This window comes from Lemur catta, chromosome 5 (genome assembly GCF_020740605.2).
Source record: "Lemur catta isolate mLemCat1 chromosome 5, mLemCat1.pri, whole genome shotgun sequence".
Classification (NCBI taxonomy): domain Eukaryota; kingdom Metazoa; phylum Chordata; class Mammalia; order Primates; family Lemuridae; genus Lemur; species Lemur catta.
Window position 1 is genome coordinate 2,935,917 of NC_059132.1, and position 24,113 is coordinate 2,960,029.

Sequence of the window (24,113 nt, forward strand, 5' to 3'; positions counted from 1 at the left end):
CTGAGAGGAGGGTCAGGTGGAAATTACTGATGTTCAAGTGTAGTTAAGATTTTTAAAGCGGAAACAGGATTTGAAAGACAGAATGGGCATCATGGGATCATGTAGCAAGAAGAGAAAACTGGAGCCCAAAGTGAGAAAGGGGGTGGCCTGTCCTCTCTCAGCCGGTGGGGACCTGGGCCCTCAGGAGGCCTCCGTCCCGCACCCTACTGCCCACCTGGAACCCCAAAGTCAGGCCTGCAGCGGCAAGACGTACCCTGCCTCCAGGTCCTCTTCTTCCCCTCATACTGGGAAAGGTGTAATTGGCAGATGAGAAACGTACATTTATGTTTCCCATTAGCAACACAGATGGCTGAATGAAGATTTTTAATTTTGCAGATGGCTCAGATTCACTATCTAATTCTCAGCTCTTAGATATGCCAACCTCAGCTTCTGTAATTCCTCCAAATTTGAGGTCTAGACATCAAACATATAGGAACTATTTCAGGTAATAAAAAAAGTTGCAAAGGTGATTTTCATGGCTTTCCTGGCAATCTGCATGTGATAAAATTCTAAGTTGTAAAGCCACAGGCTTTCCCTTTGCCTTCACCTTGGAGATGCACTTGCACTGCGGTCCACCTCTGAGTTCCAGGCTCATAAAACGGTTCCCCCTAATTCTGCACACACCACACCCAAATAAGCACAGTGGCTTCCCCACCTCACCTCCAGCTACTTCCAAGGGCCCATTCTTTTTCCGGAGTTCCAGAACAGCTTCCACAAACTCCTTGCCACCTTTCTTCTCCAGCGTGTTTCCTGGGCAGGACAGGGAGGGGTCAGATTGGCGTCCTGTGTCTCCGGCACACACACAGACACTTGGCATGTCAGGTGATTACATACTTCAAACGATCTGACCAGCTAAACTTCCATAAGGCTGCATGACAGGAGCTAAGCCTGACTGAGTCAGTGAAGTGAGACCGAGGGGGGCTCCGTCCCTGGTCGGGCTCCACCCAGGACCGCTGCGTCACCTACAGTGTCTTTGCCCTCGCTTGGCTCTGGCTCGGGGTGATCCCGGACGTGCCAGAGACGGGAAGACGACAGGAGGCGCCTGTTGTATGCGCACAGCTGTCTGCGTGCTTTTCACTGGCGTGAGAAACCAGCTGGTACTGGCTTCCAGGGCTCAGTGCCTGCCCTGGGTTTTCGTCTCTGTCTCTGGGGAGAACCCCCAAATAAGGAGGTCTTAGAAGCAGCACACGGTGCTCCCACCCCGCAGCCAGCTCTCCCCTGGGCAGCAGGCCCAGGAGAAAGTGCTCAGTTTGGCCACCTCTGGGCCAGCATTAACCACGCTTAGCTCCTGTTTTCCAGCCTTGGCATCATATGCAAATACAAAAAAAATGGCCTCAGACAGAATTTTCTTAAGAACACTAATGATTCAGAATCATTTTAGGTAAAGGAGGGCAACATCAGAAGCAGAGCTTAAAGATTAACTTGCATTCTATAAAAACTTGGGAAGAAGGATGTCTAACTGCCCAGGACCAGATCTTTTGAAAAGTCCAATTGACGGCGGGAGCACTGTTTCCCCAAAGTAGGGTACTCCCGCCGTGGAAGCCAAGCTCCTGAACAAGACCACCAGCAGCTGTTAGGACTTTGGGTTACATCTCACGTGGGATGGCAAGCAGCTGTCACAGTCAGTGACAGTATTATCCTTTAAAGTTTGGCCAGATTGGTGTCTGATTCTTCCTTAAGCTCTGATTCCTCAGTTTTGCACATTGTAAAGTACTTTCCCTCACAAGAGGATAAAATACTCCCCTTAAGATTCACCATTTATCTTGGAAAATTCAAGGTGCACCTGGCACAATACTGGCGCGGGCGGTCAAGGTGTATGGAAAGCACCAGCCCAGATTCTCTTGGGATTCACCCTGTAATGACCAGGACTAATTGAAACCTGCGTCACGCGCATGTCTGTTCTGCAGGGGTGAGCTGACCCCAGGAAGCATCTGGAAGAAAAGTAAACAGCATGGGCACTGTCCCGAATAAGACAAAACCAGGGCTAATGGCAGGGACTGGGCCTGTAACCACCCCCTTCAGGAGGTCTCGGGTGCATGACAGTGACAAGCAGCCCATCACCTGGGGAGCTCTCAGCTGTCTAAGAGAGAGCTGGGCTTTCAAAGAGATACAAACTTAGAATCCTTGAGGTGGGGTGCTGTGTCACACTCCTCATAAGCTCGGATTGCCCTCTGCCTTTATCTGTCCTGAAGAGCAGCACAAACTATAAATGGCAGAGGGTTCAGAATGTCACTTTCAGAGACACCCACCTGTGGCCACTGCATGTTTCTGATAGTTAGCAGAGACAGCAGCTGAATGGGCCGTGTACTTAAGGGAGTGGACGCGGGGCCTCGGGGCCTAACTCTCTCCACCAAAAAGTGGATACAACCCAGGTGCGTGAGACCCCAGTAGAGGTCACCTGAACTACCCCTGCAGCGGAGAACAAGGAATCTGGAGTGTGAATCAGCTGGATTCTACACACCTCCACTCCTATACCCCTCGTCTAGCCTTTCCTCTAAACCCATTCTCAAGCTTCTCAAGCTTCAGGGAGACAAACCAGTAAGCCAGAAGCTAGACTAGTTATTAAGGTTCTCATTCTCTATCAAATTAACTCTGGCGAGAACTGGGAAATTTGGAAAATAAAAGCAGTATTGTGGTAATTCAGACTACCAACTTTTTCTAAAACAAAATAAGAAAATGGGCTGATTTATAATCACAGGTGTTTTATCTTAGGAAGAGTGTTTACTTTAAAAATTACTTATAATTAAATATTACTTTAATTAGAAGTGAAATTTGCGAGTTAAAATATACTTAATGCATTTCTCAAACTTAACAACTGAACCCTAGATTGCAGGCAATCGACCCGGTCAGGACTTGACTCCTACACACACATACGTATGCACATGTTCATGTAGACACACGTGTACTTTTTAACAAGAAACAGGCCCATTTTCAACCATATTGTCAACACTCTTAATGTAAGACTCTTGCTTTTTAGGCTTAACTTCAGGGTTAATCGTAAAGCAATTGGCTTATCTGCCCCCCAGCATCAACATGTGTTACTCCCATGAGAACAAGAACATTATTTCATGCTTAGAAAGCAGGCATAAGTATCAGTGTTCAAAACAGCCTAAGCGAAAATTTAGGCTTGGACAAATGTCAGGCTAAGCCTGTGGTCTATTTCACTGTTAGAAAGAACTTTTGATGGGTAAAAGTTAATCAGTGGGGCTAAGCATTCCTGCACTCGAATTCCTTCTTCCAGCAGTCTCAGGACTCAGGAATTCACACCAAATATGAGAAATGGAGTGACTACTAGCTTCCTCTTTTCCCCTCTCACACATCAAAGTGGGGGCTGGAATCAATTGAGGCCATGCAGGAATCTGGTTTATCACTGTTTGTGATCATAAAAGGTATCTGGGGTCAGTACTGGTTTGGACTGGTCTGTGGGGCAGAAAAGCATGGAGGGCTTCGGAAGACTGGGCTCTGGCCTGGCACGGTCTCTGCCCCTTGGCCAGTCGGGGTGTCTGGACCCGCTGAGGTCCTTTTCCAGCTGTGACAGTGTCAGGGAGTGACACGTGATGTGGTCTTGGCCCCAGGCGCTTACATGGCTTGGAGGCTAATAATCCCTGCCCTTGGGGTTGGGGGCAAGCACGTCAGAGGAAAAGCATGAGCACCGTCATTATTCCAGTGACACCAGTGCCACTCACAGTTCAGGCAGGCGCGGGTGCTTCTGGGTGGCACAGCGGCTCTGCCGATTACTCCCTAGTGGCAGCCCTGTCTCTCAGCCTCTGCTCTAGCTCCTGCTGGGGCTGATCCTGCTGGGCAGGCAGCGCCCATGGGCCGCAGCAGGGGGCCGACTTCCTCCTCTCCCCACACCTGGGGGAGACACATTTGCCCAGGAAGTTTCATAATTTTCATTTCACCAAATGCCCTGGATGGCAGGATGAACCCAGGCCTTAGTCACTCCCAGCTAAAAGAAAGACAAGCCCTTAGCTGTTCCTTTCTTTTTCTCTAAATAAGTTCCTTCCCATCCAGTTTTCATTTAGTTAAAAGAGGAACCATCTTTGTCTTAAGCTGCCTGACTTAGGAGCTCTTAAACTCCTCCAGATTCTTGTGAAGGGGAGTTTATTTTAATTGCCTACAGCCTGATTTCATTTCTGCCTGGCAGACTTGGCGGACCCTGACTTTCCATCTAGTTTGTCTTTCCATCCGTGTCCGAAATCCGAAATTCCCAGTAATTAGTACAAATCACGGTGGCTGGGGAAGGCTGACGGCAGTCTTTGCTAGTGACACTGAACAGCCACGGCCTGGGAGCTGCTGCCCATCCAGTGTCTGGGACCCCCATGGGAATCCTGGTCCCCCCACCCTGCAAGATGAATTTACTGCATGCTCACTAGGAATGGAACCATCACATCTACTATAACAATCACATAAGCACATGAGAATGGGACCACACGGTAGGCAGCAAACGTGAGCCAGGCTTTGCAAAACAAGGTGCTCTGCTCACATTTTATTTAATCCTCATTATTTTCTAGATAGGGAAACCGAGGCACTGAGGAGTTAAGTGACTTGCCCAGGTCCCATAACCAATAAATGGTGAGGCTGGAATTCAGGTTCCTCCTACTTAGCTCCAAAGCTGTACTTGCTGCTGTCACACGTAGGTGCCTCCTCATCAGATAAGCCCCTCGGTGTATTCTTAAGGCAGGGCACAGTCTCATGCTCGTGCCGCAAAGCTGCAGCCTCGGGACGTGGCATCCCAAGTGCGCTCCGCCTCAGCCACTTAGCACGCCGGGCACCAACCACCAATGCCCTGTCAGCTGCCAGCGGAAAGGAGGGTGCTTTCTGGGTCTAGGACAGCGTTTCCCAAGAGTGGCCTAAGGACACGACCTCAGAATGAGGTGACTTTCATGCACCTCAAGTCTGAGAACCCTAGTGCAGGAGAGCATTTAGCAAGGGTCCCCCATGTGCACCTGAGGCTTTAAGGCCATTTCCAGGAACAAGTGTGCTGCTGACATGAGACAGATGGGGGGGAGGGAGACGTGTTCACAGGGATTTGTGTCTGACCTTCAGAGGGCACGAAAGTGGCTTTGGATGCCACTCCGCCCGTCTGACTGTATCGTCCCTGCAGCTCAAATCCTCCGTGAGCCCAGTCTCCAACAAAGCTGCGCCTCGTGCAGCAAGTGACGAAATGCTACTGCTGACCCCGAGTCCAAACCAGAAGTGCCCATTTGTGAGCTGCATGACACGTCCTACCTGACAGCTAACTTTGTTTCTCGGGTTCACAACCCAGGGACAGGAGACCTGGGAAGGTCGGGACAGCTGGAAGTGTGAAATGAATGCAGCCCTGCGTAGCTGTCAAAGGATCAAGCTGTCTGCGAGGCCGACTGACCATGCACACACACTCGGCAGCACCCGGCTAGGCATTACCTACTTCACCACCGATGTAGAAGTCAGTGTTTGTCGGGTGAACGACAGCATCACTGTCGATCGAGGCAATGTCAGCCTGTACAACTTGCAACTATAACAGGTAAACAAATGTGTATCAACTGCGTTGGACCGAGACCCACGCACAGGCACATTTACTAATGCCCCAGTGGCGGGGCTGTCCTACCTGGTCGATTCCAACATATGAGCCAAAGGGGCAACCAGTCCACGCAGTGTGCCCACATGTGGATGGGGGTGAGGACGGGAGGAGGAGGAGGAATATCAAATGTGACATGTTTAAATTAAACATTTGAATGACAAGTCCAAAAAAAGAAACACACACATGAGATCATTTCTAAAGGTTAAAAGAAATAACAAAACGAATGCCCCGTTTCACTTCGCAAAAGCCTCTAAAACTGGCATCCCACTGAGAAGGCTACTAAAACATGGCATCTATTAAAAAAAAAAAAAAAAAAGTGGACCATCAGGCCAACCAAAACAACAATTTCTCCATTTTGTCTGCAGCGGTAAACTTGCAGGCTTTGATTTTTATTCCTGTGACATTCACCATTTGGTTTACCTTCAAAGGGTGTCTTTTGAAAACCCAGAAAACAATGTAGGCATATGTAGAGGGTTGCCTTTATCTTTCCCCTTAATGTCTGGAAATATTTTTCCAGGCTTATTTCTCTATAGCCAATCTCATTCTTATGTATTTTAATAAAAATGTACTTTAGATAGTGTCTTTGCTTTTTCTAGCTTGTGGCCTTTTTCTTTTTTAAAGACAGTATCTGTACAAGGCAGTTGACACACTCGGGCAGGGCACTCTTGAGTCCCAGAACCCGTCAGCCCTCTGTTGTACCAGTTTGTGTGGGTCAAGCCTGGGCTCTGGAACAAGCATTTCCTGCAGTAAAGGAATCTGCCATCTTACCCAATCAGCTGAAGCTGGGAGCTACAGGCACACAAAGCACGCTATGGTCAGGGATGGGGATAAGGCTGCCTTTGTGGGCATCTGCGTAGCCTATTTCCCTTGGCAAGGCTCTACACCTAAGAGCACAGGAGCCTTTATCGTGCCCCTGAGCTGACATTGTCTCATATGCAAAGATAAAGCCACAGAGGTGGGACACTGAGGGGGACCTCTCAGCTTGCCCTGAACTGAGCAGGCAGCCACCACAGCTCTGGGGCAATTTTTCTCCATGAGAACTTGAACAGAAAAAGATGTTGTTTATCTGTTTAATACCATCCTTCTGTTTAATATCATCCTGTAGCCAAATAATTCATGAAGGTGGCACATACTGTTTTCAGTTCTAGAAAAAGCTGAAGCAGGGATAGTAGGTGGTACATTCGGGGGACACCCATTTGTGTGTGCATTAAAGACAGCGTCCTGGCACACTGACACGGCTGGTCCTCCTTTTCACGCTCTAAGTGTCATTGCTGATTAAAGCTTAAATGGAGAAACTATCGTTTTATAGTTACCTGAGATTTTTCAGTTCTAAAAAAAACAAAAACAAAAACCAACACGTGTTTAAAAATCCCCCCCAAGTAACCAGCAGTCAGTTTGATCATTATGGAAGAGAATTTAGAAGCAGTATCTTTGAAATTGAGGGGAAAGTAGCCAATTACACTAATGAAGCCTATGAGGCCAGTGCCATTTGGAATGGCTTGGAGTAGATATTCAGTGTCTATACTCGAATGTCGATCTTGGATTTAGGAATTTAGCTTGACCACTCTGAAGTCTGGGAAGAGGAAAAGCCTAAATTCTGGGTTCCATAACTTTTCATCTGACAGCTGGTGGTGCCGAACCCCGTCCCCAATTACCTAGGTCATCTTTAAGGTCAATGTCAGCATTGGTAGGATTGATTATGGCCTCCACCTCAAAGCCGGCTAAATTACTGATTTCACTGTGAATAAGGTTCAGCTGAAAAGAAAAGCACGGGGTGGGAAATAACAGGAGAGCCGGGAAGTCTCAGAGAAGGGAGCCTTGGGAGAGAGGCGAAGGGCAGTGGACACTGCAGGTGCACTGGGCCCAGAGGGGGACAGGGAGTCACTGGCTAGAAGGAACCCACTTCAAACTAAGTCTCAGTGCTGCCTGGGATGCCGGAAGGAAGCAAACTAGGGTCAGTGTTCAGAACCCGTGGGTGACGCCTGGGGCCAAACAGAAGCACAGCCATGTTGGACTGGGGAGATCAGCTTTCCCTTAAAGGACACTGTGGCCTGGGGGCCACAGAAAAGCGGCTATCAGGACCCAGAGTACTTGCTGCTGGGGGTGGGGAGGTTGTGTATGTGACATCCTCATCCTTGAGTGCTCAGGTGGTGCAAAAGTCCTACCTGGCTTGGGTAAACCCCGAGGTAGCTCTGCCAATGTCCTCCAAGTGGCCATAGGTATGTAAGGCTGGCTCCCTGCCCTGCTCGGGGGTTGCTAGGAGCAGAATAGTCTGCTGCTCAGCAACATCTAACTCACATGCCCATTAATCGTGTGATGCTGAAGTTCGGGTGAAACCCGGGGGTGGGGGGGGGGAGAAGGTTTTCCAGCGACACAATGTGTCTTTTAAACAGTTTTCACACTGTTGGTCAGATTGCTCTGAGACCCAACAGGTGACTTATAGCTAGAATTTTCCCCAAGTTTTTTGGCTACCCAACCAACTCGCTCTTTCTGAAGAGCCACTGAATGTCCTCCCTCCCCACTGTTATGCTGTTGCCATGGCAACCCTGGGCCTCCGAGTATGAGAGGAATCCTGAATCCTAGATTCTGCTGTCAGAAGGGCAAGGGGAATTATCGGGCCTAGGACTGCTGTCCTGGATCCTGCTCTTCCCCTTCCTTTTCCGTAGGTGCAAGTGTCTGCAGGAAAGCTTGCTCTCACATGCACACACACACACACACACACACACACACACATGCTCTCTCAAGGAAGCTGCTCATTTTCCAGTGACATGAATTCATAACAGCTGCAGCAAAGTGCAATGCCCGAGCAGCCCCCAGAGGAGCCGGTGCCAAGGGCCAACTATGGCCTAGGCCAGGAGCGTGGCTGTGGCCTGCAGGGCCCGGCAAGGTGGAAGCCTCTGTCCAGGAGCTAGCTCAGGACAGGGCCCTGCGCAGACACTTGGCGGGGAAGTCCCTGGCAACCGAGCTCCAAGTTTCTGAATTTCTGGGGCCATTTTGTTGAAAACAAAACCAAACAAAAAAAAAACCTGACGCTCTAGAAGCATCAGAAAGATAAACTGACATTTCTGATGCCCAGAAGCAATCAGATTCTCAAAAAAGGGGCCTGCTTAGACTGACACTCATTCTTTGGTAGAAAACAGCTGTGGAAGTAAATTTGGTAATATGGCCAAGGGAGGGTCTGGCCAGGCTCTGCCTCTAGGGCAGTGGCCTCATTTTCTAAAGAACCAAAGAGAGAAGAGGAGCAAGTTTGATCCGCTTAGACTTTATGGGTCATTGTTCGTAGGACTACAGAGTGACTAGGGGCCACCCCACCCTCAGCGCTGCAGGGTGCCCGTGCCAGGGCAGAGGCGCAGAAGAGAGCTGGCCACACCAGGGCCCGACTGCTGCCTTGGGGCGAGGTATGGCTGGGCACAGGCCGGGGGGCCTTCAGGTGAGGCAGATGAGCTCCCAGCATGCAGAACAAGGTGAAGGACTTTATCGTATCAGTCGGTGCTGCACCGGGCTCCCAGCAAACACTGTTCATAAAAACTCACATTAAGCCAATATTCCCTGCCCCCCACCAAAAAAAAACCACTCCACACCGTGAAAAGGCAGGAGGTTGGTGAGGGAGGAAGGCAAAGGAGAAAAAAGGGAAAGAATTACCTCACTCGGGGTAGCACACAGATGAGTATACTTCTAAAGCATCTGTAAGATTCCTTTCTTGTTTAAAAACAATACATGTTCAATCCTTAAAATTCACACTTTTTTTCAATTGTATAGATGCTTCTGGGCTTATAGTCAGAAATGCCTCACTGGAAAACTGGCTGTTTTCATGGGCTCCATTCGATTCAACCAGCCAGGAAGACCCCCAGCGGCCTGTCTGCGGCTGTTCTGGGGAGAACCACCCATCTTGGGGATGGAATTCTCTGGGAGACCTGGCTTTGCTGAAGCGAGGGAGCAGCTGCAAACAGAGCTGAAGTTCCCCGGGGAAGTCTCAGCCCCCTCTGGACTCGGCTTCCCTCCTGACCAGGGCAGCGCCCCACCCCTCGGAGGCACAGGCTAGTGTGTTCAGAGAGCTGCTGCCACTCACACCAGAATGTCCAGCCAGCCAGGCCCTGTCCTCCCTCACCCCCATGTCTGTGCATGAGGCTACAGCTGTGATCTTCCAGCTATGCTCTGCTGTGCGCCAGGGCTCAGCAAAAGTCCACAGGGCATGGGGCTGAGCCACAAAGTGGCTTTGCTGCTATATGTACAAACGTGTATTTTTTTTTAAAAAAAACCTTCTGGACTAGGGATGCATTTGGGGGGTGGGGAACAGGGAGGGGAGAAGACAGATTACTGCAGACACTTTGGAAAGACGGACGGGCAATGCACTGGGCTTGGGCAGGCTGGGCCGGTGGGCGGCAGCCAGCAGTGAGATGACCATGAACAAAGACAGTGGCTCCCCGGACAGAAGCCAGCCTGTGACACAGGGTGCAGTGGACACGTCTGCACATGTCTGGAAAGGATCCCACTGTCTATTCAGTCATGTGACTAGGCGTGGGAGAGCCAAGACATGTGCCCAGGCCTAGGAGGTCCCAGGGTCCCCTCCTACCAGCCAGGGTCAAATCCGGCTGGGCAGCTCAAAGCGGCCTGTGACCACCTGAAGCACATGGAGAGCAGTGGTACCTGCAGGCTGGGAAACCAGAGTTCTGGGAAACTGAAAATGCCCAAGATGAGTCTGATTTGCCAGGAGGGATGAGGATCACTAATGATTTTGGGATTTGAATAAGGCGATTACTTCTTTGTCCCATGATTGGGAAAGATGAAAAACTAAGCACATAGCATAGCACACGGAATTTAAAGCAGCTGTGAAGATTGTTAGCTACCGGAGAAAGTGACCACAGGTACTGCCATCACACAGCAGGTGGGGGTCCCTCTTGGATGTGGAGTTGGGAGAAAAGGACTTGGCCCAATGACCTTCCAGATTCCCTCCCCCGCTGGGATCTGAGGATCCTAATCTCGGCTGGCTGTGCTGGAGCCAGTCTCACGCTCACAGCACCCACGTCCTCCCTGCAGTGCTGTGTGCACACGAACTCTTGTTCTCCACTCATGGAGTGAGCTCATTAGAGGATAAGCCCCTTGCCGGCAGAGAGGGTGCTGCCTCCCAAGTGCCACACAACGCCTAAGACAGTGGGCACAGAGTTGGAATTGGATGTCAAACATCATCCTCAGAAACAACTCAGAGGAAATGAACTTCCTCCCTTCTCTAAAGGCAAGGCTAATGGAAACGCCAAAGCTCAGGAACGGGGCCTGGCCCGGATGCGAGATGGCCCAGAGCCGATCTGACTTCGCCCCGATGAGAGGCTGGCACCTGCCACTTAGGGCAAGGCAGGAGGCAGCCTGTCGATGACAGGGAAGAGGCCGGCGGCATGCAGCTCCTAAATGGATGTGTAGACTGCCTGACCTACTTGGCTACAGGAAATAGGGCAGTCTTTTTTTTTTTTTTTTAAACATGATTAGAAATTCACTTTTAGGAAACAAAAGTGATCGTTAAAGTAGTATCTGAGTCTAGCCGCTAACTGTCAAATTTTGGTATCTCTTATTTCCTTCTAGTGAACAAGGAAGGAAGCCTGGCTGGTCTCATTTCCTTGTACTGGTCACATAAAAAGCAATTCTTCTCCTGTCCCCAAAGTCCACTTCAACTACGGGGGACTGGCAGGGTGATGTCTCCCATCAGACCCTTTCCCGACTCCTCGGGAGAACCGTGTCTCCCCGGGGCCTGCTCTGCCCTCGTGTCTGAGCTGCCCTCCCTGCACGCACCCCTCTCCTGCATTTCTGCAGAGGCCTCGGGCCTGGCGGTGGCATCGAGCGAGTGTCTGGCTAGAAAGGCCTCCTCAAAGGAAGGGACACACGTGGGCTCCGCAGGAGGCCCAGCAGTTTCCTACATGCTCTCGCTGGCTGTGAGCCTCAGCGCTGCAAAGGGGTGATGCTCCTTCTCCCCCTATTGCTGCTTCTAGGGTTCCCTCTCCGTACAGCTTTCCAGCCCCTAGAAGGGTGTGAGGATCAGAGAAAACCCACGGCATCCTGTGCCTGCTTTGAACGGCCTGCATGCTGGGGTGGAATCCTGATTATTTGGGAGGTAGAGACTCACCCTCCCCCAGACTGTCTTCCCCAATGCTTCATGGAACACGGACTCTACCAAGGAAACTTAAATCATCTGCCACCATGGACATGGACTTGTAGATAATAATATACATTAGGAATTTGTTTTGAAAAGAAAACCATTAGGTTTTAAAACCTCTGGAAAGCGGCTGCAAATCTCGGTTGAACCACAAAGCAAAAACATTTACTTGCTTCAGATTTACAGCACTGTTTTCTTTTTTAAAACAATTCAAAAATGTGTGTGAACATTGGGTAAAATCATAGAGTAATGAGAGCGATTACTCCTGAGACTGCAGTATGTGAAATTCATCATTAACAACAATTACAGCCCAGGGTCCTAAGCCCCGGCCGTTTCCTCCTGCGAGTAGCTTAGCAAGCGCGCCTCACCGGGCTGCGGCAAGCACAGTATCGCCTTTCTCCAGCCCAGCTCGCCTGCAGTATTCAAGCACTGCTTTCGCTGCCACAGATGGAAAAACAAGAGTCACAGCACACAGGGTGCCACAGCGCCATCATTCAAGGGCACCCCATTTGAAACATCTCCTAAAATCCAAGTCAAAATTAATATCCATACCATTTTAAATGTGCTTTGTACCAAAATTTGTATGTGTCAGTTTTATGACTCTTGCCCTTTCTGTACCATATGCCATGATTTTCACCTGACAGTCACAGCCAACCAAGGGCCAGAGAGTAGTGCTTCAAAATATGCTCTAAAATGTAAATCTCAAGCTGCAGGGGGGTGGGGTTTCAGAAAGAGCAGCCGGCACCTAGTTCTATAGTTCTAACAGTGGTGCCAGGCCAACTTGAGATGCTGCTTTATTCTTTCAACCTGTAGTTGGGAAGATGCAGTTTACTCTGCTCGAATCCATCTGCAGCGCTAGGTTTGGGGTTACCTCTTCGTGGGTATGTGAATCTTGTGTCATAAAGCCGCAAGCACATTTAACAGGAAGGGTAGTTTCCCAGTGACTTGGTGTTTTCTCTTTGCCACTAAGGGACAGAAGCGTGTGACACAGTAAAGGAGGCTGGCGGTCTGTCAGGGTCTGCCTCCAGCCTCGCCTCTCATGGCTGGCCATCTTGCACCGCGTTCCAGCTCAGCCCCTTCAGACTCTCCCTCCAAACATCAAGGTCACAGGCACATTAGTTTCATTGTCAAGCTCACTGCTTTCATTCTCCTCTATTTCTTAAATAACATTAGATTGTATGTCTGTAAATTATAGAGTATCAATACTTCTCTATGGCTTTTTGGACCCTCTACCCCAAGCCCCAAGTGGGGAACGGTCAGTATAAGGTAGATTTGCACTTTTTATTCTTGCAACACCTGGACCAGGTGTACCTAAAATGGAGAGTCCCTGAGAGCTGACATGTGCCCAGCTCTTCAGAAGAGCCAGCAAGGCGTCTGCAGCCTTTGCCCACCTCCCCTCGAGGGCTCACATGCAACAGAGCCCCGAGAGGGCCTGACCCTGTTTCTTTCTGAAGGACACAGCACCAAGAAAGGCATCCCCACTCGTACATGGACATTTATCTAGCCACATTTGCTGCTACTTTGGAAATATTTTAGTTCATCCGGCAAGGGGTGGTGGCGTGAGGAGTTCTCATTGAGGCTGGCTTTGGAGTGGCCAGCAGGAGGTAGCAGGGAAGGGAGAGGCCAGGGTGGGGGGCACCCCAGGCAGCTTGGGGAAGAGAGTGAGAAAAGGTGACCCCAGGGGCTGAATGTTCTACCTGCTCAAGAAGCCTCCAAGTCCTTGGTTAATAGTCTGCATCAGGGACCTAGAACACACTGGACCTAGTCCCAAGTAGCAGGGTTTTTTTCACGCTTCAGTTCAAAACTGAAGCAATTTGGATGACAAGTCACATTAACGATTAATATATTGCCCGAAGGACACATTAAAGGGTGTGAAAGTAGACCCAGGTGGTTGCCTTCACTGCTGAGTTGAAATTTTTAAGAGAAAAAATATTTTAAGCAAAAACTTTAAAAGCCCCAGACCTTAAGATGACAACTAGTGCTGCTTTTTTTCTTTTGGAAAATGCACACAAAATACAAATAATGGTTAAAAATGTAAACAGGAATGGTTATATTCTGGAACACAGAGTCCACCACAGAAATTGCATCATGAGCGACTGAGTGCAATTAGTGACAGGAGGAGGGGAGGGGAGGGACTTGCCACGCCGTGAGCGAGAGCACTGCGTCACTGATGCCAGAGAGGCTCACGGTGAGGATGTAAAAATGATGCAGCTTTAGAACCGAGTTGTTACCACGTTCAAACCAAACACAAATTTACGTGGAAAATCGCATTTGTTCCTTTAATTTTTTTAAACGTAGGATAAAAAAATTAAGAGCTTAATTCCCTCTCTTCCCACCCCTTTTTTGGTGTTAATAGAGATGTATTAATTAACTCTCATTCTCAGGTCTTAAAAGCCTTTGCATCATTTTTATTTTCAATAAACGTGAATCATCTTTTACAAAACCATGGCGTCCTGGCAAAGGTGCGTCACTGGGGCCGCTGAAAATATATTGCCCACGGTTAAAACGAACAACTGGCTGGAAGCGTCGTCTGGTGGCTCAGCGAGGAAGCCCCAGTACACCCACAAGAACATCTGAAAACACCCCCCTGCGGAGCCCCTGGCCCGGCCTCCGGCTTCAGTGCCCGCCGGAGCAAGCAGGCTGCCTGCCGGATCGTCCCCGTGCACACCAGGGTTTTGACTGCTGCCTAGTTTCCCGGCCGGCACTGTCTGATGACCGGGTTATCCCACAGGAGCGGCGCCTTCTGCAGGCTGACCCCGAGGGTCCCGGTCCCCCAACACAGGAGCCTCCCGCCTCTTCCTGGCACGGGCTCCCTTCCCCACCGTCCCCTCCGCACTCGGCCCTCCCCGAGGCCACTCCCAAGCCCCCCGCCCCCTCTCCCCGCCCGCTCAGCTGGGAGTGGCCCCCGGAACCCCGGGCCTCCCAGTGGAGGTGGCCTGTGCCCATCTGTCCCGGGGCCCCAGAGCAGAGTGCAGCCGCGCAGCCGCCTACCTTCTGGCCGAGGAAGAGGCTCTTGGTGGAGAGCACGGTGAAGCCGTCGGCGGGCGTGCCCTCCGTCGTGCTGTCGGCGCTGGCCGCCTTGCTGACTTCGCCCTGCTTCTTCTTGCAGGGACAGAAGGGTCCCGTGAGCCACGCGCGTCTGCGCTTCCCACCGCGGGGGCAGCGCGCAGGCCCCGCCCCCCGTACCCAAGAGGAAACAGGACGCTAAACACAGCCAACTCCCCGCACTTCTCCACGTGGGGGCTGCAGACTTGCTTTGAGGTACCAGAGCTCTGTGAGGTGTGTAGAATTGTATTTTTATTACTTCCTAATCTAAAAAACTGCGACTTAAAGGTGAAACTTCACTTTACAGTGATCATTTAGAATAGAACCCTTGTCATAAATTCAGACCAAATGTCTCTTAATTAAGGATCTTCAAGTGTTGTTCTTTTCTGGATGCCTTGCACACTACTCAAGCTTAAGAAGAAACACTGTGCTGGGTTCACTATTCTCAAAAAGCAGACCGAGGACCCTAACCCTCCAACCTGCCCCCATCCAGAAGGTGAGACTCACTTCTACACCCCATGGAAACCAGCCCTAGAAAAGGGTGCATGTGGGGGGTGTTATAAACCCCTCTGTTTCCCTGTTCCCCACCCCAGTCAGCCTGGGTCTCAGCCTGCTCTTTGGCCTCTTCCCCGGCGTGATTTAGACTGAAGCATGGGCACCCTGGAGTTCCCAAGGGTCTTCCAAGAGGTAAGTGGCATCAAGAGTTTTAAATAAACCACTTTCCAGATCTTCAGCTTCCTCATGTACTTTTCCTGCAACTGATCAGCCCTGAGCGAGGGATCTGTGCTGAGGTCAAGGTTCCAGACTGGCTCCTTTCCTAACTGCTCCTCCCGCTTCCCAGAGTGAGTATCAGTATGGTACACTGCCCTGGGAGTAGGGATATGTATTTTTTGCATATTTCTGTTAAGGACAAAGCCTATATTAGAAATGGATATTTTGGCTAATTTTGGGATTTCCTGCATTCCAATATTTTATAGAGTGAGGACAGTGGGAACAATGGCAATTTTTATTTAGACACTGCAACTTTCCGTTTCCCCAAATTAGTATCAAAATATACATCATTCCCGAGGGAGGGTCTGGGGGAGGAAATTAAGAAAGAAGGGGTGAGAAATATTGCAGATAGCTGTGCCTTCCTGAAGGATGAATATGAACAACACACTCAGAAGGGCAAGGCCTATGCCCGCCCTACCCATCTGTCTAAGATTCAAATTCATTGACGTATTAACATTGTTATTTACATTTAAAAAATTAGGTCAAATTTTGCTGATTGCTTTGACAATAAGGACTGCTTTGGCAATTAGGTTATATGTCTGACATTTGCCATAAATAAAGTGCACTAAATCTGAAGCTCCAAGGTTTTGATATAACTGGTAAGACAAAAAGCATTTTATCAAGAAATATGATACTACCAAAGACACATTAAAATTATCACTATTCTGATTTTCTTAATACTCTGCGTGGGTCAGATTTGACAGGCGAAAGAGAAATGGGTATAGTCAACAATTATTTAGTGAGTCTTAGCAAAGCCTTTTTCGATACACTTTCCAGGAACCAAGAAAGGGCAGGGCTGGATAACAAGGCCTTCCACAATCAGGTGTTTTAAATTCTGTGCTTTCAACAAAACTGAAGAAATACCTGAGTTAACAGCCGACAGATCATTAAAACCAGACTGATGTAGTTTAGCTAACAGCAATGGACCAGTGTCGGTTTCTTAGTTGTGGCCGTGTGCACCGCGGTTACGTGAGATGTTAACCACAAGGAGACCAGCTGAGGGGTATTCAAGAACTCTCTGTACTGTGTAACCCTTCTCTAAAACTACTCTCGAAAATAAAACATTTATTAGGACACACTGATGAGAGGTTACTACATGAGTGTGGCACACATCATAAAGGGTTCAGAGGATTGAACGACGTTGCTGTAACAAAACTGTCCATTCCCATTTAATTATCTTAGCAAACAAGACTTTCCAGGCACTTATATAAAAATAGGATGCTGAACCCTGTCTCATTTTAGCAGTAACATTCATCTTAGGATACTTGAACTGGGGGGGAGACATCTCTACTCATCCCATTATGAGATGCTTTTCCAATAAAATTTTATTTTCCTTAATAGTTATTAAAATTTATAATGCATTTGTCAGTTTGAACAATAGTGTATTATCAAGTGTCATAACTATCCAGTCCTATAGAATCTGTATCATTTCGTGCTTTTATCAAGGTCAAAAGCAAGTTTTTCAAAATAAATTTATATGCATCATTTTGTTGCAGAAATCAATAAAATATAAGCATAAATATGTGTTACATTGGATGAAAGTTTGTGGAGCAAATGAAGGGGAAATAACAAATTTTCTAACTATTAAAAAAGAGCTAGTTTGTGTATTTTTAAGTGGATGATGGTGTATCAAATCATCACAGTATTTAGACTGCACTGGATACTGTTAAATGAGTAAATAGTTTTATTTTTAATGTATTTACAGTATGCCAAAAAAGATACCCTCTGCAGCTATTTTAATTTGTAATGAAAAGTTTAGCTGTCAAATTTTAAATGTGTATGATACAAAGATTTTAAAAATTCTTTTTAGGAGGTATGCAAGCAAAAAAGTCTGAAAATCAATGCCCTACACTACCCAGTGCAACACCATGCATACAGGTGGTGCTCAGTAAATACTTGGGAATGGATGGGATAAAGGTTCTTACACGGAGGGTAAGTAGATAAGGATTTAGCACTTCCTGCCAAAGATACCTGGATTTTAAGAGATGAGAAAGACCTAGCTGATAGGATTTCAGGCACCTGGGAGTTGGAGCTGGTTTTATCAGGAGGGAGGCACTTGAGCTTCCCTGTGCCCCTCATACAAGTCAACAGCTACCTATGCAGCCAGGTTCTAAGGCTTAACCTGTGATAACACTGGTGATTGCCAGTAATGACTCATTAAGGCTTCGGCCCCCGACTCCTCCTGCAGTGGGCGGCCGAGCAGCCCTCCACCATTGCCAGAGGGACTTCCACCAAGGGAAGCAGTCCATGGTCACAGGACCTAACAGTGATGCTATGTCTGCACCCTGGAGTACTATATTTGAGTATTTGTACTTTGAGCTCTGCTAGCTGCATGACCTTGGGAAAACTGCTCACTGTCCCTAAGCCTTCGATTCCTCATTTGGAAAATGAGACGAAGGCTAGAGAACTCCTCACCAAACGCACCGCCTTAGAGAGAAGACAGCAAAGTGCTGCACAGAGACAAGCCATTCCTTCCTGGTTTTCTGCAGCCCGTCTGCTCGGCAGAGAACTTCTGCCTCTTCCCTTCGAGGTCCCCCACGGGACAAGGCGGGTGCTTGTAAGATGCTACTGCGTTCAAGTCATAACTGTGCCTAAGTTTTTCAGAAAGCCTGCTGCTGTCTGAAATTATGTCCCTCTGTAACTTTTTGGTATTAAAATGCCTCTTTCTTTTATGAAGTGGTAAATCCTAGGTGGTAGATTCTTTTCATACCCCAGCTTGGGGAAAAAGTGTCAGCAAGCAATCCTGTTTGTCAGTCTCCAAAATAATTGACTGTTTGGAATTTTATATTGTTCTACAAACCCAAAGTTTCTCGTTTAGTGGACAGGCACTCAGCTTTGTTTTGAGCAGTAGAAAACCTACCAGGTTGGAGTCAGCTGGGAGACTCAGTAGGACTGAGAATATTTAAGCATCTGTAGGACTGAGTGTCCAAAAAGACTTACATGAAGTGATCAACCCAAGGTGACCTATGCCTCGTCTCTTTTACTCTGGGGGTTGAGTTGCCTGAAATACCATTAAAAGGCCAGCAAAAATTTGTAGGGATGGCAGCTTCTCAAAAGAACCAATTCCTTTCTTTGACACCAGAACATTAATCATTTCATTTGCAGTTTAAGTATTTGTTTCTAAGAAAGAGGCACTGTACCAAAATCATCTTGGGCTTTTGCCAGGAGCAAGCCTACCTTCGTGATCCCGGAAGGTGGTTTTCACGTGGGGATGGAGTGGGCTTTGGTGATGGTGCAGGTTTATGTTTGAAAAATCCTAGGTCAGATAATACTTTACCCAAATTCTTGACAAAAACTGTCTTCCTAGAGATCCCCTAAAGATTATCCTATGATTCTCAGTAGACACTCTGACAGGGGTATTAACCCGGGAGACGTAAGCATAAATGGTTGTCTTTGAATCTTAGGCATTTTATTTTATGCCTTTGAAAACTTATCTTGAGAAGGGTCCCCAAGCCCTTCCCGCTGCCAAAGGTGTCCATATTATGAAAACATGCGGGGCCCACAGGCCAGCCAGCGGAGCAAAGCGTGCTCCACGGCAAGGCCCACTTGCTGTCCCCTGCCAGCAGCTCTGCTCCCGCTCACCTGGATGGCCAAATGTCTCACTCCACCAGGTCTCTGCTGAAGTGCCACCTCGTGAGAGTCGTCTCACCTAACCAGGTAATAACGCTGCCCCTGCCATCGCACCCCTTTATTTCTGCCCCAGCACCGACTCCCTCCACCTGCCAGTGCATCTGCACCACTCGCCGAGCTGCACGGGAGGGCAGGGACTGTGTTCACTGCCGTTACCTCCACTACTGAGAACAGTAACTAGCACAGACCGGACAAATACTGGTCGAATGAATATTCATTCTTTAAACATTTTGGTATCAAAATGTTAAAAGGATGAGGCTGCTTTTGAAATTTCTTGATGGGGTTAAAATTTTCTGAGTGACAGCAAAAGTTAAAAATATACTCAACTCCCTGCCTCGGCAGGTTCACTTTGAGGACTTTATCCTATGGATTGACTTGCATGTGAACAGAGACCTCCATACAAGGGCAGCCACTGTGGCACTGTCGGAACACATGTTAGCACAATCTAGAAGTCCACGTGTAGCAGACTGGCTGCATGGGCTTTACTATTACGTAAGTAACTGCAGTCCGCCCGTGCACTGTGAAAGCAGCTGTACATGCAGAGAGGTGGCAGAACTGAGAGGACAGTGGCCACCGTGTATGCCACAGTGTCCCACCTGCGCACGCGCCATGCGTTCTGTTAAGCCTCACGACCACTTTGTGTAGCTCCATTTTACAGATGAGGAAGCGGAACACCAGACAAGTAACTTGTCAAGGTCATGCAGCTAGGAAATGGCAGAATTGGGATACAAAGCCCAGTGGCTGACCCCACAGCTTGCACTCTTTGCTACACCACACTGCCAAAACAGTGGGTCACGTGATTTATATATTTTTTAAAAAAGAACAGTTAGAATGGGGAAGGATTTATGCTTCTATATGCTTTTACATAGACTTTCTGAAAGGAGACATAAAAGGCTCATTACAGACACTGTGCTGGGGAGGAGTGGGGGACTGTGATGAGAGCAAGATTTCTCTGCTACACACTCTTTCGTACTGTCCAAACTCTTATACGTATTACCTACTCAAAAACGCGTGCAATACACGTATACAGTCACTGAATTATAAGGCTGCAATGGACTATCTTTTTATAGGGTGGGGTAAACTGAGGCACAGAAAGGAGAAGACTTGCCTGAGGCCACCCAAGTAGGAGGGAGGAGCCCTGGGACACAGCTAGGGCTCTGGACTCCCAGCCCTGGGAGGGGTAGGGGAGGGGGCTATGCCTTCTCTAACCATTTCCACCATAGCTGACTCAGCTGTCACAACTGCAGATTTTCAAAACCTTCAGACTGCATAGAATTGGGGGAAAAATTATGATTTGGAATTCAAGTGTTGACACTTGAAAAATACCAACTCCCTTTCACTACAAGTGCTTTAGCATGTTACTAAGGCTTTCTCAGCGTGTCCCTGGAAAGGTTATTTGCAGAACGTTCCACTTAAACCTGGAGATGCAGGGTTCTCCGCTGTTTCTGGGAGCTGACACCACAATTTACATTAAGCAAATGTTTTGAAAATTAGCTGTTCACGGTTCCAATTTCAGCTTCCCCCAGGGTTTAATGTTAGCCAAATACTGGTACAGTAAGCAGACAATGTGTTTTATTGTGTGGAAGAGAAACAGACCACCATAACAGACTTCCTGCTTTTGTAATCAAGGGAAAAGTTGAGTGGTCTAGTGATTATTGACATATGGTTATTAGAAACACTGAGTTCCAAATATAGCTACTAGGAGCTGAAGACACACACACACATCCTATATTTCAAATCCACAAAGAAAGAAAAAGGACTCCTAGTGTTTGGTAAATTGGAAAGTTCACAAAGTCATGGGGCAAAAACTAGCGGGGGAAGACTCGGGCAGCAGGGGAAGGAGGCCCAGCCAGTTTGGCCGCAGTTGCCGACATCCAAGAGACATGCTGAAACATCAACAGGGTGTGCAGAAAAGAGGTGACGGCCTGGGATGCGGCCTGAGCTGGGGCTACGCCGAGGACACCGTCCTGCCCCTGCTGGTCCCCAGCACCAAGTGCCACAGGCCCTGCTCTGTGGGCAGCCAGGTCCCTGGCGTCCACTTTTAAGAGATGACAGATTCTGCATCCTCATCCTTTTCAACATTTAAAAAGGGTTGCACAGGCACTTTCCCTGCCTTCCCCGCCAGGCTCCTCCTCCCCACTGCCGATGTTGAAAGGGGGAAAAGAAACAGCTCAATCTGCTAATCTTATAGTTAGCAGGAGTGAGGGAGGGAGCGTTCTGCGAAATCCCTGCCTGGCCTCCAGCACTTGGGAGCTGGTGGAACGCAAGCGTCTGGAAATAACTCGCAGGACGCTCTTCACTATCAAGTTTCTCTCTCAAAGAGCTGGGAGTGATGCTGGGGCTGGGGCTGGGGCTGGGTGGCGTGTTAGTGTTAGCAACAAGAATTTAGATTTTATGTGTGCAAAGAAATGTAGCCTCTTCCACCTCAAGGCCCCACAAACAGTGTGGAGGGGAGGAGGTGGTCAGGGATCAAAGAAGGTGCCCCCATGTGCACAGGCAGGTGCAAAGGAGGGACCTGAGGCAGGATGGGAGGAGCTCCGTGCACCTGGCCACAGCTCCCCAGGCCCAGCCCGGGAAGGCGTCCTCCCTGTCTCACCGCGGTGAGAGGATTTGGGCTCACGTGGGAAGAATTTCCTGACACTGCTTCGTTAGATCCCACAGGGCATTTCCAAAGACTTGTTATGGCGGGTCTTACAAAATAGACAGGCCACCTCCTGCCAGAGGCGATTTCCTCCCCGTCTGGCTGGAGGTTAGAAGGACCACCTCCGGCCAGGGAGGCCTCAAGACTCCATTTTATTAAAGACCAAGCTGTGACCGCACTGTTCCATGTTTGTTGGCCCTGGGGGCTGTGACAACAGCTGACAGGCCAGGGCCCAGCAAGGAAGGGCTGAGAAATAGAGTCGGAGGTGCCTTGCAGTCTCCCGCTGACGCTCAGCGAGCACAACCACTCACAGGCGGGGCCTCCTGGGGGTCCCCCCATGCGGTGCGGAGTATGGCTCAGAACCTGCTGGCCTCCCCCACCCAAGACAACACAGCCCACCCAAGACAACACAGATCGCACTAACGAGAGGGGTGTCCTCACCACAAGACTATCAGTGCCTAGGACCTGGCCAATCCAAGTCAGGCCCAGCAGGAAGCACTTGAAAAATACCTTTGTCTTCTTCCTTGACAAGGAGGAAGCCAACTGTGCAGACCAGCCCTGGACAGCCGATCAGCCAGGGCAATACAGTGGGAGTTCTGCAACTGGGCACACGGGCAGCTGGCCTCTCTGGGCAGGACCAGATGCTGGCTGTCCCCTAGCACGGGGCCTGCATCTCCCTGGACGGCCAGGCACAAAGATCCTTCCAGCCTGGGGCTACCATCCCCCAGCACTCCCTGAAAGCCTGTTGTCCATCCCCCTCGCCCGCAGAGGTTCAGTCCTCCACCTGTGTCCAGACTCTGGGGACAGATGGTCCTGACTCTGGCCACTGGAGCTGGACTGGCCCCTGTGTCATCAGCTCCTATGTGTTCCTCCTCTGGTCCTCCCTACCAGTGGGACGAGCCCATGGGGAAGGGGACCTCTTGTGGCCCTACTTATCTGCACCCCACCCTGCCCCACTCCACATGTCCCTGCCAAATCACGTACCTTGGATTTCCGGGCCCCTTTCTTGCCTCCTGCTTTTTTAGACACGGGTTTCTTCTGGGACGGAGACTTGGCCTTTTTGGCTGGGGGTGGCGTGATGATGGCTTCCAACTTCCCTTTGGATCCTCGCTTCTTCGCTAGCAACTCGGGGTGGATGTTCGGTAACACCCCTCCACTGGCTATGGTGACTCCTTTTAGCAGCTTGCAGGAAAACCAAAGGGGCAGACGGTGAGCCAGACCACCCTGCCCACAAGCCGGCCCTGCCTGCGCACACTCCGTCCTCCATGGCATCTACAAGGACACCAGCAGGACTCAGGCCCACTACACAGGGATAAAGTCCCCAGATAATACCTGTCCGTCCAGAGAGGGCCAAATACATTGTTTCCTCCCACCTCCCCGCACTGCCAATAAGGCCTTGAGGAAACACCACCACGAGAGGCAAGGAGGCAGCTAATTAACCCAAAATGCAGTCCACACCTCTGATAACCAGCCAGATACTGAAGCTTCTCAGGCAGTGTGACCACCTGCTCAAGTCTGGGGGGTGGGAAAGCCCTGTACCTGATTTAGCTCTTCATCATTGGCCACGGCCAGCAGGATGTGCCGGGGCGTGACCCGTCCTTTCTTGTTGTCTCTTGCTGCGTTGCCAGCCAGCTCCAGAATCTCCGCTGTGGGGAGAGAGAATAGCATACGGTCACGTTAGAGCATCTGAGGACCACGTGTGTCCCCCGGGCCCCACTCACAGAGCCGGGAATGGGTGCAGGCAGCTGCTACAGGAAGCAGCAATCCTGAGATGAGCAGCTGTAGGCGGGTCTTCCTGCCAAATACTTCGGGCACAGTCACAGAGGTGCCGAACCACAAACCCGAGCAGGACCTGGGAGGCCCCTGGTCCAATCCCATTGCTTTGGACATGGAACTGAGGCTGAGAGAAGGGACCTGCTGAAGGTCACTCAATAAGCGGTAAGATCTGTTCCCGGTTCTAGCTCCCACTTCCCAGAAAGGGCTGCTTGCAGTCAACCCCCCACGTGTCACTAGGACCAACTCCGCGGAGTCGGTTGTGTGGCCCCTGAGAGTGTACTCTGCCTGCACCTTGAACAACAGATAACGGGTTTACAGGGTTTTGAGGAGAGGGTGGCGTGACACTGTGGGGGCGTGGTAACCCTGTGTTGACTGAATCGATGTGAAATGCCTGCACATTCGGATTCAAACCCAGAAATGTGTGACCGGACTCTTTACCAAGTCAATCTCATAAATACATGAAACAAAAGTGATGGGGGTGTTGTAGATTTTCAAGGCTAATGAGG

General features: G+C 49.5%; 1 protein-coding gene across 5 annotated transcripts in view; it reads right to left on the reverse strand.

Moving 5' to 3' along the window:
- LOC123637794 (core histone macro-H2A.1) overlaps positions 1–24,113 on the reverse strand; it is a 61,815-nt gene that overhangs the window by 10,598 nt on the left and 27,104 nt on the right. For 2 of the 5 annotated variants that reach the window (XM_045550836.1, XM_045550837.1), the window contains exons 3-7: positions 23,371–23,477; positions 22,816–23,013; positions 14,736–14,846; positions 7,258–7,357; positions 700–789 (exon numbers count right to left, since the gene is read on the reverse strand). In XM_045550836.1, the coding sequence (XP_045406792.1) occupies positions 700–789; positions 7,258–7,357; positions 14,736–14,846; positions 22,816–23,013; positions 23,371–23,477 (606 nt within the window). Of the gene's footprint in view, positions 1–699; positions 790–5,445; positions 5,537–7,257; positions 7,358–14,735; positions 14,847–22,815; positions 23,014–23,370; positions 23,478–24,113 lie in introns of all 5 variants that reach the window. The other 3 variants (XM_045550840.1, XM_045550838.1, XM_045550839.1) reach the window with 3 other exon arrangements.